An 18,900-nucleotide genomic window follows, 5' to 3' on the forward strand; every position below is an offset into this window, starting at 1 on the left:
TGCTCTACGCAATAGCTTCCGACTGGGGGGGCCCTGGATACCCTAGTCCAACACGATTATGACAACAAATATTAAAATTGCTCTTTAATAAAGGCCATGCTGGGCCCTTTACACTCATAGGCCACCCTGCAACCACAGGGCCTGCTCTCTCTGTAGTTATACCCGTTTATTCTACTACAACTCCCAGCAACCCACTGTTGACCCTTCACACGATGAATTACTACTCCCACAATACAGACTCTCCTCATAGAGATCTATTATATCTATTTATTTTACTACAACTCCAAGCAACCCACTGTTAACCCTTCACAGGATGAATTACTACTCCCACAATACAGACTCTACATAGAGATCTATTATATTTATTTTACTACAACTCCCAGCAACCCACTGTTAACCCTTCACAGGATGAATTACTACTCCCACAATACAGACTCTACATAGAGATCTATTATATTTATTTTACTACAACTCCCAGCAACCCACTGTTAACCCTTCACAGGATGAATTACTACTCCCACAATACAGACTCTACATAGAGATCTATTATATCTATTTATTTTACTACAACTCCCAGCAACCCACTGTTAACCCTTCACAGGATGAATTACTACTCCCACAATACAGACTCTACAGAGATCTATTATATTTATTTTACTACAACTCCCAGCAACCCACTGTTAACCCTTCACAGGATGAATTACTACTCCCACAATACTGACTCTACATAGAGATCTATTATATCTATTTATTTTACTACAACTCCCAGCAACCCACTGTTAACCCTTCACACGATGAATTACTACTCCCACAATACACTCTCCTCATAGAGCTTCTCCATATTTATTTTACTACAACTCTCTGCATGCCACCATTGCCAGTCTTCGGACAGAGTTGCACTGCAACCCCCCTGCCGGCCCTCCAGATGTTCGACTACAAGTCTCAGGGCCCCATATGCATTCATGGCCTTTTCCCCGGAGGTTACAGAGACACTCCCAGGAGCAGGGGGGCAGATGAGATTTGCAGTGGAACAGAGTGAGGGGAGCCGCCAGCGTGAGGCCAGTACGTGCCCCAGGGATCCCTCTCCCACAGGGGCAGGCGCGTCACTCCCAGCCGGGTCACTGCTCCCCTCGCCTGTGTCCCACGGCTGCGCACGGATCCCCCCTGGCTGGAGGCGGTTGTGCGGCTGCGTGTCACTGCGCCGCTTCCATATTAAGTAGTTCCCCCGCTCTCCCTTTAGCCGGGATCCCTGACATACGCACCGGGACCAGCGCCGCCATGCCTGGGATGATGGAAAAGGGCACTGAGTTCCTAGGCAAGAACCGAGCCAAGAGCCCGCTCAGTGCCTCCAATGGCCACTGCTCTGAGGAAAGCGGCGGCAGCGACGACGACGAGCACGGTGGTAGCCTCGAACTAAAGCGAATGAGTGAGACGCAGCGGCTCCGGGTCAGCGGTGGAGACTCGTCCAGTCCGGGGCTTCTCGGAGCCGCGCTATTGCTATTGTGGGGAGCAGACAGGGGGAAGTGCAAGGGGATGAGGAAATCCCGGACTGGATGGGCGCACACTGCTGCCATGGAGCTGGCTGAGGGCTGTGTGTGAGTGTGAGTGCCCATGGCAGCTCCGGCTATAGCCTGTCCTGTTTTTCCTCTCTATGCAGATGTGGGAATGCGGGTGGGAGCGGATTTCCAGGCCCGGATCCCGGAATTCGATCCCGGTGAGTATTCAGCCTTTCACAGCCGGAGGGAGGTACGGGCCGTGGTAGCCTCGGTAGTGACCCCCCCCCCTTCCCCCAGGGGCGGCTCTGGGGTTCCCCGGTACTGGGAGCTGTAGCTTACTGGCCCCATGGTGCCTGCTGGAGAAAGCCCCATACCCTACAGCAGGCCAAGATCAGGGCTACTGGCGGCCCTCCAGCTGGGGTGATATTGGGGAATAGGGTAGCCCAGGGGGCGTGTCCCCCCAGGCCCCCCAGCTGGGGTGATATTGGGGAATAGGGTAGCCCAGGGGGCGTGTCCCCCCAGGCCCCCCAGCTGGGCTTCAACCACTGGATCTTTACTGAAATGGCAGCTGGGGGGCTAGCAGGGAATCCCCAGCAGTCTGGGCAAGAGAGGGAAGTGGCTACTGCAGAACCTCTTGCATTGAACGGGTTAATGGGCTACTTCTATCCTTCCCAACCAACTCCCACAGCCATAGCTTTAAGGGGATGCTGGGAGTTGTAGTTAAGTAGCTGCTGAAGGGCTGCAGGGTGGGCTATGGCTGTGGGTGCCTGTGGGGGAGTGGATGGCTGCTGCAGTACTTCTTGGATTGAACCCATGGCCCAGTAGAACCGCAGCTTCAGCACACATGGCATGGGCGGAGGGGGGTAACTGGGAGTCGTCCCTCTGTGGCAGCAGGAGGGCTGCCATTAGTTGTGACAGTAATGGCTGCTGGGTGGGGGCTAGTGCTGGCCCTTTTGCACTAAGCAGTTGCAGGCAGTGGCTCCCTGTATCATTCCCAGATATGGGAATAATATATATATATGTGAGTGTGTGTTGACTTGCCCTTGATTCTGGCCTGTGGGTTACGGGTATCTAGGGGATAGATGACAATAAATTCCCAGCAGGGGGGGTTGCTCCGTGTTAGGCGCACAAATAAATGAGACCACGCTCAGCAAAGCAGAACCCTTAGAATTACATACGCCCGCGGAACAGGCATCAGAACTGTTGCCATAGTAACGGAGAGGAGTCCCTAGCAACATACCATGCCATGAAGGTTCCTATGAGCCATTGCACAGGATGAGAGAGGGGGGGGCAGGAGGCCTGCATTAAAGGCAGGAGATTGTGAGTAGCTGCACTCTGAGATGGGAGGGGGGGGGGGCAGATACTCAGCAGAACTATGGCTGCCGGTCTGGCTAAGTAGGAACTTTGGGGCTCCCTGGCAGGGCTGGCAACATACACACGGGAGGGCACCCATCTCCCCAGCAGGTACCTTCCCATGGTGCCAAAGACCACCCTGCTGTAAACTGCCAAAATAAAGGAAACAAAGGGTAAGTAAACCATATAGGGGTAATAAGGGTAAATACCCCCATAATGCTCCCTGTAGTACTACAGGTTATTAAGTTCTGAGGAGCCTCATTCATCCGCTGCTGTGTGTTTAATGCTATAAGTGCTGCCCTCTTCTCGTCATGACAGTCGCATGTTAAAGGGGAACTGTCGGCAAAACACAAATTTAACGTAAGCTTCGTTAGTAAGAGTTTGGCTAATTATAATCCATAAATAATTCTGCACCGTTTCTAAAATTATTAAGTACCCCTTCACTTTATCACTCAGCAATGTGTCTCTTCCCATAATGGTTTTAGTTAACTTTTAGTATGTTATAAAAAGGCCTATTCTTGGCAGCTTTTCAATTGGTCTTCATTATTTATTTTGTATAGTTGATTCATTATTTGCTGCCTTCTGACTTTTTGAAGCTTCTAAATGGGGGTCACTGACCCCGGAAGCCAAAAAAACTATTGTTTTTTGAGGCTACAATAATATTGTTATTGTTACTTTTTATTACTTATCTTTCTATCCAGGTCCTTTACTATTCATATTCCAGTATCTCCTTCAAACCACTGCCTGGTTGCTAGGGTAATTTAAAACATAGCAACCAGATAGCTGCTGAAATTCCAAACTGAAGAGCTGCTGCACAAAAAGCTAAATAATTCAAAAACCACACATAATAAAAAATGAAGACCAATTGCAAATTGCCTCGAAATATCACTCTCTACATCATACATTCTACACTTTCGTCAATTTAGTCAGAAGCCAATTAACCTGCCTGTATGTTTTTGGAGTGTGGGAGGTACCAGAGTACCAGGAGGGGGGGAACGTGGTATCAACTCCTTGCAGATATTTCCCAAGCAGGAATTTAACTCCGTACCCCAGTGTTGCTAGGCATCTGAGGCACCCTGAATTGGTAAATTATTGGTTAAATTAAAAAAAAAAAAAAAAAATCTATTACGTGAAGCTTATATTAAATTCTTGTTTTAAGGATAGTTCCCCTTTATTTGTATTGTACAGCATTGCAGAATATGTTGGTGCTTTATAAAAACATGTTAATAGTAATTTAGAAATGTATTCAATAGATGACTATGAAGATTTTCATTAATCCAGGTCATGTATATACTAGATATTCAATAGATGTAAGTGAAACTGTGCCCTCTGGTGGTGGGAAAGTAGAATACACGTTAAGACAAGTAGATTTTGTTTGAATTCAGGCATATTGAATAAGGGAGTAACGTAATCTGTGGCGCTAAAAGGGTTAATTCCATTTAGGGCAGCCTTATATTGCAGATTTGATTCTTTTTATGAAAGGGTGGGGACGAGCAATAACGGCTGTTCCCACTGATACCAATAAACAATGATATGCCGGAATCTAAGGCTCCTGTTGTTGAATATTACATTCCTATATGTTTTATTGAATGTTTATAGGAAAATAATCATAACCTAGATTATGAAGAGGTGCCTTTTCTTATTTATCTGGTACGGTGCCCAGGCATGGATGATACTTGACTTCTCTTGATCAGATCTACATCTGAAGAGCCCATTGATAAAATAAAGAGCTTTTTTTTTGTTTGAGATTGGACCTTGTTTTATGGCCACCCTGCCTGATGTGACGGGAGGGCAGTAGGATCAACAGCTGTGGCGAGTGTGGTTCCTATAAATGATAAGGATATTAGAAGTCACTGAGGAGTTCTGTGACCATATAAAGACTTAAAGGAAAACTATACCCCCCAAACAATGTATGTCTCTATAAAAATATATTGCATAAACAGCTCATATGTAAAACCCTGCTTCATCTAAATAAACCATTTTCATAAAAATATACTTTTAGTAGTATGTGCTATTGGGTAATCCTAAATAGAAAGTTACCATTTTAAGAATTAAGGGCCGCCTCCTGGGATCATAGGATTCACAGTGCACACAAACAAGCCAAGGCACACATACATGCTAGGCCCCATCAGCCAATGAATGGACAGAGTTCTGCCTTTTGCTCCCACACTACTTCCTGTTACAGTTAGAGCTGCATCACTTCCTGTCAGCTGATCTCTGAGGGAGCACACTGCCCAGCACAAAATGGCGGCTCAAGGGAAAAGATGTAAAAGGGCAATATTTACGGATATATATATTCCAGTTTGGCGAGATTCTTTAATAGGCCACTTAATATGATATAATGATCTGTTGGTTAAGTATTCATTCTGGGGGTTTAGTTTTCCTTTAAGGCCACAGGCTGAGTTATACAGGGAACTCTATGGGGGCTGTTTACCTTCTGATTTTTTTTCCCCGATTCAGATTTTAAGCACTAAAAGTTGCTGAGAAAAAAAATATTCATGACTTTTTCAAGATTAATTATGACTTTTTTTCGCGCTGACTTTCTCAGTTCAAACTTTCTAGTAAATGTAAGACATTTGTGGAGACGAGTAAATCTGCCCCTATGTATCACTTGTGTTATAAGGGATAATGTACCCCCTACTGTAAATTATAAGGATATTATATATAAACAGTGTTTATGGCCAAACTGAGAGAAAACCGCCATGGATACAGTGAACCATTGTAGAGTTCTGTAGTAAACAAAAAACAATAACTGGTTAACAGCAATGGGTGTCCATGTTTCCCCTGTGTATTGCGCCCTATATGTGCACGACATGTATGGACATCTAATCTACCCCTGTAGTTACTTTTTTTTTTTCTTTCTATCTTTAAAATTACTCTAAACAACCCCCAGAAAAACATATCTTAGTCCCTACAATCAGTCTGATCTGGTTTCTGATTTATAAGTTGAAATCTCTAGCTCCTTTCCTCTACTTCCTGGTACAGAGAGAAGCCCCGCCCCCTCTTTCTGTTCAGCTCTCCTCATCTCTTCGACTACAGGGTTGTTATCATATGATATTAAACATTTAGTCATGTTGGTCATGATGAACAAATTGCCATATCAGACATTCTGGTCCAGCTTCAGACATGGTGTATTTAGTTTTATTTTCACTGTGGGTGGGGGCGAGTTTTTAACTGTATTTCACCCATTCATTCTTTTCTTCCCATTAATGCAATTCAACTTTTATTTCAAAGGAATGCAGCAGTGCAATAAAATCTGAATGGCCGTGTCTCTAGTGTTAGTGCTACGAAGAGTGAAGATTACCAGTAACCTAGCACAGGCAAAGGGAGGGTGCTTATTACATTTGATACAGAGGAGCAGTGTATGTATGTCTAGATTGTAAGCTCTTGTGGGCAGTTATATTGCTCCATGGGTCAACTCTCTAAACCATTTTTTCCTTCTCTCTCACTCACCTTCTTTATTCTCTTAATCACTAATTTCACATCATATGTCCTTTCAGTTCTTCTCTTTGTTCTCATATAGAAATGGGGAATAACCATGGTATAGAAACACAAGGCAAATGTTTGGCTGGGCGGGAGGTCCCACTGACACTCTGGCCCATCGGGAGTTTTCCTGGTATCCCAGTGGGGGAAGTGATATAAGCACCAGTTTGTTCTATTCTATAGCACTTTGGGAAATGCTTGGAACGTTATAAATAAAGATAATAACCCGCTAAAGGTTTACTGCCTGTGAAGGGAGATTATTTCTCTTCCATTCAACAGTATGATAGGCTATTCATTAGTAATAAAGGCTGATGGAAGGCAAATTCAGAACCTCACAGTTGTTATAATCACGCCATACTTATCTTGGGTGAACCAGTAAGGAAAAAACCACACTTGGCTGCCCAGGAGACAAGTCACTAGCCATTTAAGTCTTGGGATATCAGGCATTCTGTCATAGTTCCAAGAATATTTGGGACAGCAAATACATATGCACCACAAATTTCACCCTAACTGACCTTCAAGCTGAGCTTTCAGAAGTATCTAGTATGAAAAAGATCTCGCCCTAACTGACCTTTGGGCTGAGCCCCCTATGTCTCTGCTGCAAGCCCCCACCATTTGGTAACCAGTCCCTTGAGCAATAGAGCCACCGACTGGTCAGTTCCTGTAGCTGTATGTTATAGAATGCCCTATTCCTAGCAACCTTGGAGTTGGTTCTCTTTATTTATTTATTTTTTAAGTTTTTGAATTATTTGTCTTCTTCTGACTCTTTCCAATGGGGTTACTGACCCCAGCAGCCTAACTGCTAAAACTTCTCTCTGTGAGCTTAATATTATTGTTACTTTTTATTCCTTATCTTTATATTCAGTTCTTCTCCTATTCGTATTTCAGTCTCTCATTTAAACCACTGCCTCGCTGCTGAGGTAAACAAGTCCCTAGCAACCAGATAGCTGCCAAAATTCCCAACTGGAGAGCTGCTGAACAAAAAGCCAATTAACTGACAAACCACAACAAATAAAAAATGAAAACCAGTTTGAATTTCGTCTTATATGATTTCTACTTAGCTACTATATAAGGTGGTGTGGAGCAAACCCAACTTTATGGGGCAAAAAAAACTGTATGATATTAGGCATAAAGGAAAAGGAGTGGTGGGGGCAGGGTGCCACTGTTAGGCAAAAAAATCCAATTGCTAAGCTTTTTCTCATGGGGGGGTGCTCTTATTAGGAAAAAAAACCAGCACTGGAACATGGAAATAACTGCCACACTGCCATCTATGTCATTCTATGCTCAATGCTACAGTCTCATCAGACTTTCTTTCATACCCACAAAGGGTGTTAGGGCTGGTTTTGCAGGTAAGTATCTAGGATTTTCTCAAAGGCTTAAGGTTTAGTACCAAAGGTTGGTATTAAGGGTTTTCGGGTTAGTTGAACTTTATTAAGAAGGCTCTCTTGATATGCTTATATAACATTCCAGACAAACTCTCACCAAACCCCCTCTTAAAGGAACAGTTCAATGTAAAAATGAAACCGGGTAAAATAGACTGTGCAAAATAGAAATTATTTGTTATATAGTTAGAAAGCAGGAAGTAGTGTTCTGGCTGAAATATTAGACATCTGCTCACTCCAACCTTTATAGATAACATTTTTGCCTAACTATATTGAAAACATTTTTTATTTTGCGCAGTCTGTCTATTTTACCCAGTTTAATTTTTACACTGAACTGTTCCTTAAAGTCAAATCAGCACATGGGGGTTTATAACAGTAGCAGGTTACAGGTTTAGAATGTAACTAAGAACTCTAACAATGTGCTTTTGTATTTCAGGTGCAACCAAGTACACTGATAAAGACAGCGGTGGGATGTTGGTGTGGTCACCGCATCATAATATAGCAGATCTTAAATGTAAGTGTGCCAAACCCATCTGAATCCAAGTTCTGTAATGAGCCAAACCAAAAGCCAAAATCTGCTCTGATACCCCTACTGTATTGTATTTATGAATGCCTTGTGCCCAGGGCACTTATTAAAGGGATGTTATACTGCTGCCATTTATCAGGGTAGCTCTTGCCAACCCTCATTCATGCAACTTTATCTCTGTGGCACACAGCACATTTTAATCACTGCTTTTCATTGACTTGAATGGTATTTGCTGAAGTCTTCTGGCACAGGCAACTCACTATAGGAGCCAAACTCTGGCAGGTATTTCCATACTTTCCATGTACCATTGCCTTTAAAATGGATGAGTTCTTGAACAAAAATAGTATCCAAGACTATTGTATGGGTCTGTATGTGAGTGTATAGATAGGTCAGTATGGGTCTGTATGGGAGGGGATAGATAGGTCAGTATGGGTCTGTATGTGAGTGGATAGATAGGTCAGTATGGGTCTGTATGTGAGTGGATAGATAGGTCAGTGTGGGTCTGTATGTGAGTGGATAGATAGGTCAGTGTGGGTCTGTATGGGAGGGGATAGATAGGTCAGTGTGGGTCTGTATGGGAGGGGATAGATAGGTCAGTGTGGGTCTGTATGTGAGTGGATAGATGGGTCTGTATGGGAGGGGATAGATAGGTCAGTGTGGGTCTGTATGGGAGGGGATAGATAGGTCAGTGTGGGTCTGTATGGGAGGGGATAGATAGGTCAGTGTGGGTCTGTATGGGAGGGGATAGATAGGTCAGTGTGGGTCTGTATGGGAGGGGATAGATAGGTCAGTGTGGGTCTGTATGGGAGGGGATAGATAGGTCAGTGTGGGTCTGTATGTGAGTGAGGGGATAGATAGGTCAGTGTGGGTCTGTATGGGAGGGGATAGATAGGTCAGTGTGGGTCTGTATGGGAGGGGATAGATAGGTCAGTATAGGTCTGTATGTGAGGGGATAGATAGGTCAGTATAGGTCTGTATGTGAGGGGATAGATAGGTCAGTGTGGGTCTGTATGTGAGGGGATAGATAGGTCAGTGTGGGTCTGTATGTGAGTGAGGGGATAGATAGGTCAGTGTGGGTCTGTATGGGAGGGGATAGATAGGTCAGTATGGGTCTGTATGGCAGGGGATAGATAGGTCAGTGTGGGTCTGTATGGGAGGGGATAGATAGGTCAGTATGGGTCTGTATGGCAGGGGATAGATAGGTCAGTGTGGGTCTGTATGTGAGTGAGTGGATAGATAGGTCAGTGTGGGTCTGTATGGGAGGGGATAGATAGGTCAGTATAGGTCTGTATGTGAGTGGATAGATAGGTCAGTATGGGTCTGTATGTGAGTGGATAGATAGGTCAGTGTGGGTCTGTATGGCAGGGGATAGATAGGTCAGTGTGGGTCTGTATGTGAGTGGATAGATAGGTAAGTACTTGATGCACTCTGGTGTTTTTTCTACCCTATGTAATTACTTAACTGAAACTTAACTCCTTTCTGATACACTATTTAAATCTGTTTTACCTTCATCTTTTCTTGCAGTGGATGAGTATATTGCTATAGCAAAGGAGAAACATGGCTACAATGTAGAACAGGTATGCTATCATTCATGTGCTGCAAGCCCAAGAGTACAGCTATGGAACCTGTTATCCAGTATGCTTAGACAGGGGTTTTCTGGATAAGGAATCTTTCAGCAGTGTGGATCTCCTTACTTAAAGTCTACTTAAGAATCATTTGAACATTAAATAAACCCAATAGGACTGTTTTGCCTCCAGTAAGAATGAAGCCTGTCTTAGCTGGGATCAAGTACAGGTACTGTTTTATTATTACAGAATAAAGCCAATCAGTTTTAAAAAGGTAAATAATTTGATTAAAATGGAGTCTATAGGAAATTTCTTTGCTGTAATGTGGAGCTTTCTGGTTAATGAGTTTCTGGATAACGTATCCCATACCTGTAAAAGAACTTGCATCTAATAGGGTTTGGGCACTCCATATTTTTTTTTATACTATAAGCATGATATAATGCCTAGATCTCGATGGAAATGTAACCTTTCAATTATCTTTTATTATTTTGCATGTCTAAGAGCCGTAACCTTGGCAACCACAAAGACCATTGAAGGCTGCATTTTTATTGTCGCCAGTTGCAAAATGTCAGACTTCCTCAACTTAGGCTCCCATTATAGGTTTAACATTAACTAATATAGGAATAGAAAACCACCGATATATATGCTGTTCAGCCATAGTTCCTAGAATATCTCAAATTTTCACCCCAGACTTTACCCTAATTTGCTTTTAAGCTGGGTTTTTTTAAATCTTACCCTAACTTTCCTTTTGTCTCAGTCCTCCCTGATATTGCTCTGATCATTACCAGGCAGTTCAGCCCTACAGCTTGGGTACCACTGCTCTGCCATGTAGGTAATGTGTGACCTGATATTGGCCATATAGGACTGTATTGTTGGGCATCTTTGGGGATTTCTACCCATTGGTCATTATAGGTCTAACAGAAATCTATTTGTTATCAAGCAGATGGTTAAAACAGACCTGCTGTAAAATTCTTTTAGACGATAATAATAAACAGCTGATGTAAGGGTCACTGCTGATGAAGTTGTTCTGTTGACTACCAAATAGCTAGATATTTTAATTCAGTAACATTTTCCCATAAATACAGTGCCCAGAAATTAAATGGTGCTCATTGTCTCTTTTTCCAGGCTTTAGGCATGCTGTTCTGGCACAAACACAACATCGAGAAGTCCCTGGCCGACTTACCCAACTTTACCCCGTTTCCCGATGAATGGACAGTTGAAGACAAAGTTCTCTTTGAACAAGCTTTTAGCTTCCATGGGAAGAGTTTTCATAGAATTCAACAAATGGTAAAGGAACAATCATTCCCATGTCCCAATATTTGAAATTGGCCGTTAAATAGGAGCTGTAGTGAAACAGGATCTGCAAGTGGTAACATAGATATCAACTCCTTTTTTAGCTTCCAGATAAGTCGATTGCAAGCCTAGTGAAGTATTACTATTCCTGGAAGAAAACGCGGTCACGGACAAGTCTGATGGACAGGCAAGCTCGGAAGTTAGCCAGCAAAACCAATCCGGGACAAAGGTGGGTCTGTGTTCGGCTATTCTTAACCCCTGATCTGGTGGTAATCAGAAAATCTTTGGCATGGACACTCAAGTTATAGAGTGCTAGCACCATTGATTTTCCATTTCTGGGTCAAAATCCAAACCATGAACATATTAACATTTTTCAGTAGTTCATGGGTGTTTGTATGTTCAGTGTATCAGAATGTGTATATTTCTATTTATTCCATACTACTTGTGCACACAGCAGTACAGTACAGATCAGTGCAAATATCACAGTTATGACCTGGGCTCTCAAGTGTCTCTTATCAAAGAACCAAAATCTAAATGAAAATTCTGTTTATACCCAGTGACGAGGAGGTGGAGGAGGCAAATCCAAAGGACGGGAATGATAGTGATTATGACCCTAAAAAAGAAGCAAAAAAGGAGGTAACGATAAAACGGTTCTTTTTATTTTTTGAAATGATTATGTGGGTATATTATTATATTGAATTTTGTTTTACTTTTAATAAAGATCAGTTGCGACCATTTGCATTGGCTTTCTGGGCTAGTTTTTGTTTTTTACGCTATGCACAATCTTGTTTACATTGAAGGAACTATGTATATATATATATATATATATATATATATATATATATATATATATATATATATATATATATATATATATATATATTATATACATATATATATGTGTATAATATATATTATATTATATTGTGGCATTCTTGCTTTGCTCCCACACTACTGCCAAAATTCAGACATGGTATTGCAATTCTTTCTTTTGACAAATCGCCCTTTCAGGTCTGTGGTATGTATGTCCTTGTCATAAAAGTAATGTTACTATTTTGTTGACTAGCCATTATTAAGATTTTTTTTTCCTAAATAAAATGTATTAAAATATTTCGAATCACCCATACACTGCACAGAGGTGTATTTAAGTCCGGTGCTGCCCTAGGCACTGGACCTAAATACGCCCCTACGTGACATCACAGAAATGACGCAACCACCTGACCCCCCCCCCCAGCTGCCTCGCTAGTTTTCCTGTGGAAATCTGTGGCGGAGGATGAAGGTAGTTTATCCCATCCCTTAATGCCTGCTCTCAGGACACACAAGCAGCATCAGTAGATCCTTCTTCACATTGGCTTTTTTTTGCCCAATGGCAATCCATGTGACTAAATCATGTGATGCCAGTTTGGGAATTGCAGTTCAGCTGTGGAGCATCTTTTCTTTATCTTCTTTACAGCACAATCAGCAAGGAATTAACTTAAAGTGGTTGTATCTGCTTTTTTATGGAGCGGGGGGAGGAATGATATATATATATCTATATGCATTATGTAGAGCTATTCCATCTGATTAAATGATGTTTTGTTCAAAAGTTATTCCATTTCAAACATCGATGTCTTTTCTGTAGCACATGTCAGACTTTGGCACTTTCCTTTGCAACCCTATGGAGAACAATGGCCGATGCGTTAAAGTGGTAAGAAGCGGTACTACAACTACAAATCTACAGACCTGTTCTTCATTCACTTTATTAACTGCAATAACTTTTGAAAGAAGCATCCCCTTGACCTCTTCTTTTAACCACGTGAAAGCTCTACAGTGTATCTTTGAGAATATGATCTGTATTTTTATTAATGGGATGCATTACAACTCCTAAGATTTTTTGCATGAGGTGATAAAACCTCTATTAGGAGCGGCTTTTTCTCTCTTTCTTTCTGTCTCAGGTAGAAAATGTCTCATTGGACCTGCTTATTGTGTAAGGCTGTCCTTATTAACACAATTTTATGGGGCTCACTGCTTAGCAGTTTGCTTTTCTCTATATAGTTTATTCAGTCAACACTATTACCCTGATTTCCAAGTGGCCGTACATGGTCTGACTCTGTTGAGTATCCGATGGATTGGCCTGCTGGCCAAAGGGGTGTCTTCCGAATGAGGAGATGTATATGATATGGCCAAAGTATGGTGCATTGGCAGATAAAGAAGTAAACAAGAACTACAGTAGCTCAGCTGTTCTGATCAATTCCCATTAGGACATTCATCCTGTGTAATAAGGCTTTGTAATTAGTGCAACCCTATACCAAATAGCCAGAAAGCTAAATCTGCTATTTTGTTAATTATTTTTATTCAGTTATTTAAAGAGAATGTAAGCCCTTTACAAATTAATGTACGTTTCTCAAAGTGGTCTTCCAAGCACTTTTGCAATTGCCCATTCATTTTTTGTCAAGATATTAGTTTTTACGAACCAATGTCAAACAGCGTCACCTGCTGTTATATTGGTCAACTGACTACAGTCGGCAGAAAATTACTGCTGTGCTGCAAGTTGGAGTGATATCCCCCCCATCAGCCGATCAGCAATGGGAAGGGAGCAAGACAGCAGCTCCCAGTAGGTATCAAAATAGCACTCAATAGTAAGAAATCCAAGTCCGGCTTGGGACTCCTCCAGTTACATGGGAATAGGAGAAACAATAGGTTAGCTGAAAGCAGTTCTGATATGTAGCGCTGTCTCCTGAAAGCTCAGATGGCGCCTACACACCAATATTACAACTAAAAATACCTTTGTTGGTTCAAAAGTAAATTTTTAAATTGTAGAATTCATTATTTGCAATGTGAACAGTGTAATATAGAAATGAAAAGTATACTATAAAAATCATGATAGAATCCTTTTTAAGTTATGCTGTTGCTTTAAAATCAGTTATAATAGCAGTGCATAAACTGCTGATATCTTAAAAACTGGAAAGAAATAATAAATGTGAATTGCAAGAGTGCTCAGGAGAGTGATCTGAGTGGATCAGGTGTCAGTCCAGTTTAGTAATTATATGTAACTGTTACAGGGTCAACTGGCAATCTCTCTATCTCCGCACTTCTCCATGTACCCACAATGCCCTTAGTATTCCTTTCCTTCACTCTTTTTTTTTCCCCCTCAAGCTGTCTGGCTAGCTTTCAGGTTTAAAGAAAGTGGTCTTTGTTTGACTAAAAGTAAATCATTTTTTTCACACGTTTTGTTTCTCATTGTAGACAAGTTCAGAATCCTGCATCCAACCCGTCAAGGTTGCTCTTGGCAGAAGAGAATACCAGAGCTTACAGCACCGACACCATTCACAACGCTCTAAGTGCCGCCCCCCGAAAGGCATGTACATATCCAAGGAAGATGTGGTAGCAGTATCTTGTAGTCCCAATGCAGCAAATACCATTCTCCGACAGCTGGACATGGAGCTGATATCATTAAAGCGACAGGTAGTGCTTTATCATACAAAAGTCTGTAAAAAATCCATGTCCGATTCACCCAAGTCATCACTGATTCCCAGTTACCTTGAATAGGAGAAACAATAGGTTAGCTGAAAGCAGTTCTAATGTATAGCGCTGGCTCCTTCTGAAAGCTCAGATTCAGGCACAATGCACTGAGATGGCGCCTACACACCAATATTACAGCTAAAAATGCATTTACATTTGTTGGTTCAAGAATAAAATTTAAATGGCAGAGGGAATTATTTGCTATGTAAACAGTGTAATTTAGAAATAAAAAGTATCCCATAAAAATAATGAGAGTATTAAGACTACAGTTGCTTATTTATGGTGATTTTATTGGCCTTTGTGCAGAACCTCTAGAACTGGTGATTGTACTGTTAAAAGCCTGGTAGGGTTTATTGTGACAGTTTTCTAGAACAGTATCTCTTCAGTTGTGGCACAAAATGCCGGTATTGGGCAGCATGATCCAAGAACCCTGCAGCTGTGTTATTTTCTCATTCCAGCTTCTAGCAGTGTGACCTAATACATGGAGCATCAATCCATACTTGCATAATTTCGAGTTATGTCCTTGAGTAATTGCCTTGAATCTGATTGCATTTGGGAAAAAACTCAAAAAAATGGCCTCATTTTGACCTAGTTCAGGCTGATGCCACACAAGGCATACGGCTGATATTTTCGGCAAGTGGAAAAACGCTTGGTGAAAATTCAGCCCTCCGCCTGCTACTTGTACCTGCACCCGAATGAATGGAATACGCTCGGGTGCAGGCACATGTAGCCGATATACGCATGAAAACGCGAGAGAATGCAAAGTCTCGCATTTTCATGCGTATATAGGCTACATGTGCCTGCACCCGAGCGTATTCCATTTATTCTTTTTAATAAGTATGACTTTGCAACATCTTTATTTGTGTATCTTATATGCAAGTGATGCTTCTGCTTACATTTTGTTTTAAGGTCCAGAACGCTAAGCAGATAAACAGTGCCCTTAAACAGAAGCTGGAAGGCGGAATAGAAGAATTCAGACCACCTGAGGTAAATTGGCAGTGGGGCTTTTGTTTTGCCATTGAGGATCTGTATCTGTGCAAATTCATTTCAGTCAACTTTTCTTTTTTTTTTTTGTCTAGTCAAATCAGAAAGTAAATGCGCGATGGACCACAGAAGAGCAGCTGCTTGCTGTACAAGGTATAGTAATAAAAAAAAAAAAAAAAAAGTAGGCATTTATACTCACATGGTACTTGATGTTTTCCACAAATTTGTCCTTTTTTTTTTTTTTTTTTTTTGAAAACCTATTTAATGTCAGGAAGGGAATTCAAAATACTCTGTTGTTGTAACTCCAAGGGTAAAATAGGCTTCACGGTATTTCACAAATTTTTATTTGTTCTTTAAAGGTTACATAAACCTGTAATGGTGTTGGTCCACCTTAATTTCCAGGCTTAATTCACAGCATAAATTACATTATCAAGGTTAAAGCATGCTGGGAGCTGTCATATAGCAACATATGGGCTAAATTTTTTAAGTAACATTGTTTGATGTAAACATCCCTAGCACTTCAGTGGCAGCCCAGTTAATACTATGTGTACACCCCGCTCCCTGTTCATTGGTTATGTGATTGGTGCTAAAGGCATTAATCATATTTCTTCAAGTGGGCAATACATAAACATAACTATTATCACATTTCTGATGGTTGGACTAAGAAAACGAGTTATTTTGCTACACCATATGGGTGAAGGTATCTGGATACCCTGTCTAATTAGTTAAATTTTATACAACCCCTGGTCCATTAGAAGCCGCGTTTACTCTATAGCATAGAATGGCATTCTTGACAATCCAGTGCTTCCCAATTTGTGGTAAGTTTGGGAAAAGCCCTTTGCTGTATCATCAATATAATAACCCCATGCACAAAGTGAGGTCCATTCAGAACAGACTTGCATAGATGGAATGGTAACACTTTATTGGCCTGATCAGATCCATGACCACAACTCGGCAGAACACGATGAATTGGAATGCTGAGTGTGAGCCAGGCCCAACGTCAGTGCCCAACAAATTGCTCCAGTAATGTTCCAACTTCTAGTGAAATGTCTTCCTTAAAGAGAAGAGGCTGTTAGGCAGCAAAGGGAGGGGCAACTTCATATTAATACCCTTTGTTTTGAAATAAGATGTTCGAAGCCTGTTGTTGAGATACTTTTGGCCGTATAATATAATAGCAAGTGGCGTGAAAGTCAAGGTTGAATTGCCTACTAAAGTGCAAGAAGAGAGTTCTGAGTACTAGAGGGCAAGAAGAGAGTTCTGTGGAAGGTTTATGCCTGATTTAAACTGATCATTTCTTATGATATATATATCAAGTAACTTAACTTTTATTGTAAATGGATATTTTCATCTAGTGTGTGGACAAACCAGATTTTTTTTTGTATACTTGAGTTTGTTATACTTCCTCTGTAGTGATAAGTTAGGAAATTCTTGACATACCATAATACAAGTATCGGCCCAGAGACCTCCGAGATATTGCCAAAACCTCTACCATAATAATAACCTTGTCTCTCGTACTGTACAGTCGTTTTGACATTAAATAATACAATGTTAATGAACTTTACTGAGGTGTTCCCTTATATAACAGTTACAGTATGGATACATGGCCATGCTGCAGTTTAAATATGTTTGCACTAGCAACATGACAGCAATAAAAGTTCCTCTTCAGTTCTTCCACCTGCAACCATAGAATGGTTACCATGAAGTATAGTGGAGATTTGGATAAACAAAGACGGAGATTATAGAAAATCATGCTGGCCAAACACAGGGTTATTTGAAAACGGTCAAACTGTGTGACTACTGTGCTCTGAAGGTGTATGTGCTCTGAAGGGGTACATGTGTATGTGGTCACCCTAAACATTCAAGTAATATGCATGAACCATTGGACTTTGATCTACAAATGTATGTGGCCATCGTACATCATATATACATAGGATTTGACCCTTTAACCTAAGTGGCAGTTTTCAGCCAGTCTGACACACACACACACACACACACACACCCCCTAGAGATGTGTAGGCTGGCCTGAAATCCATAGGTTTACCAGCGGGTCGCGGGGGTTCAGGCCGACCTTCACACACTACTTGAGAGTTTTGGGTGGATTTAGGCTGAGCTCTCCCTTCCATCTTCCCCACCCATGACTACTCATCCTGGCTTCCACCTCCAGCAGCCTTTGGCCTGCCAACCTCACCCACTTTGTGACGTCAAAGATGGGGCGGGTTGGGTCTATAAATACAGGTATCTTGCTGTGGCAGATTGGGCGTCGGTTGGTAACGGGCAGGTTAGGGTAGTCATTTTGTTGACCAGCACATCACACTCACACACGTGTGACCTATTTGTGCATGTATCTTGCAGTCCCACTATTCGGTGGAAAGGATTACACCTCTTAACTGTAGGTTTGGACTGTTTTTGTGGTTGTTTCTTATAATTTGTGTTGAAACCTTGAACTCTTTAAGGGGGAACGTTTTGGGGGATCATTTTTTTTACCTTTATTTCTTTCTGAATAAGCAAACATTATATCATTGCCCCTTTTTTTGCTTGAAGAGATAGATTTCCTTCAAAAATAAATATGGTATTTGTGCCTACATAGCCATAGTTTTTGTGTTTCCATAGTAACTTACTATATCCTAAGATTTCCTGCAGAATTGTGCTATCTATAGGTAATACATATGCTGATATCTCGCTATTGAGGAAACCAGGAACCCTAGGACAGTATTTTTCAAACCTATTGAGCTTCTAATCTTTGTTATTGTACATTATTTTACTTTTTTCTGTGAAGATAAATTAGAAACTTCCGACATTCTATAATAGAAGTTTCTGCCCTACAGACCACAAAGAGATATTGTTCATACCTCTGCCACAATAAGCTGGTCTTTAAGTCTGTAATGTAACTTAAATAAAAAATAAATTGATATTAATTAACCATATAATTTATTTTTTCCTTTTAGTAACAAGCTATTTCAGCTGCAAAAGGTTGAACACATAAGACATAAGAAAGGATAGTTAGATAATCATGCTGGCCACACAAAGGGCCATTTGGAAATTGGATGACTATTAAAATGTGTTGGCCTGTAATCGATTCAGATTCACCATAATCTGTATGGAATTATTAGAAAGACCAGTGTATAAAAGTAACCCTTGTACTCTACAAAATAATTTGGGGCTGATTTTCTTGGATGAAGAAACTTGATTATGTTATTTTCGGGTTTTTTGGGTTTTTTTGGCTCTATTTTGTCCAAAAATTTCCAAAATGATCACCTACATAGATGCCATAGCAATTCTGCAATTATTCCAGATATGTCTAGGTAAGAAGATAAGCA

At 41.3% G+C, this 18,900-nt stretch overlaps 1 protein-coding gene across 6 annotated transcripts in view; it reads left to right on the top strand.

Moving 5' to 3' along the window:
• The first annotated feature begins 1,037 nt into the window (after window positions 1–1,037).
• The window catches only part of rcor3 (REST corepressor 3), a 32,069-nt gene continuing 14,206 nt past the window's right edge, over window positions 1,038–18,900 (top strand). Inside the window, exons 1-11 of one of the 6 annotated variants that reach the window (XM_031902054.1) lie at window positions 1,038–1,402; window positions 1,658–1,714; window positions 8,151–8,228; window positions 9,765–9,817; window positions 10,931–11,092; window positions 11,203–11,327; window positions 11,656–11,734; window positions 12,720–12,785; window positions 14,324–14,542; window positions 15,509–15,586; window positions 15,679–15,736. In XM_031902054.1, the coding sequence (XP_031757914.1) occupies window positions 1,279–1,402; window positions 1,658–1,714; window positions 8,151–8,228; window positions 9,765–9,817; window positions 10,931–11,092; window positions 11,203–11,327; window positions 11,656–11,734; window positions 12,720–12,785; window positions 14,324–14,542; window positions 15,509–15,586; window positions 15,679–15,736 (1,099 nt within the window). In that variant the 5' untranslated portion in view covers window positions 1,038–1,278. The remainder of the gene's footprint in view (window positions 1,403–1,657; window positions 1,715–8,150; window positions 8,229–9,764; window positions 9,818–10,930; window positions 11,093–11,202; window positions 11,328–11,655; window positions 11,735–12,719; window positions 12,786–14,323; window positions 14,543–15,508; window positions 15,587–15,678; window positions 15,737–18,900) is intronic. The other 5 variants (XM_004914772.4, XM_031902055.1, XM_004914768.4 and 2 more) reach the window with 5 other exon arrangements.

The sequence above is a fragment of the Xenopus tropicalis genome, chromosome 5 (genome assembly GCF_000004195.4).
Source record: "Xenopus tropicalis strain Nigerian chromosome 5, UCB_Xtro_10.0, whole genome shotgun sequence".
Classification (NCBI taxonomy): Eukaryota; Metazoa; Chordata; class Amphibia; order Anura; family Pipidae; genus Xenopus; species Xenopus tropicalis.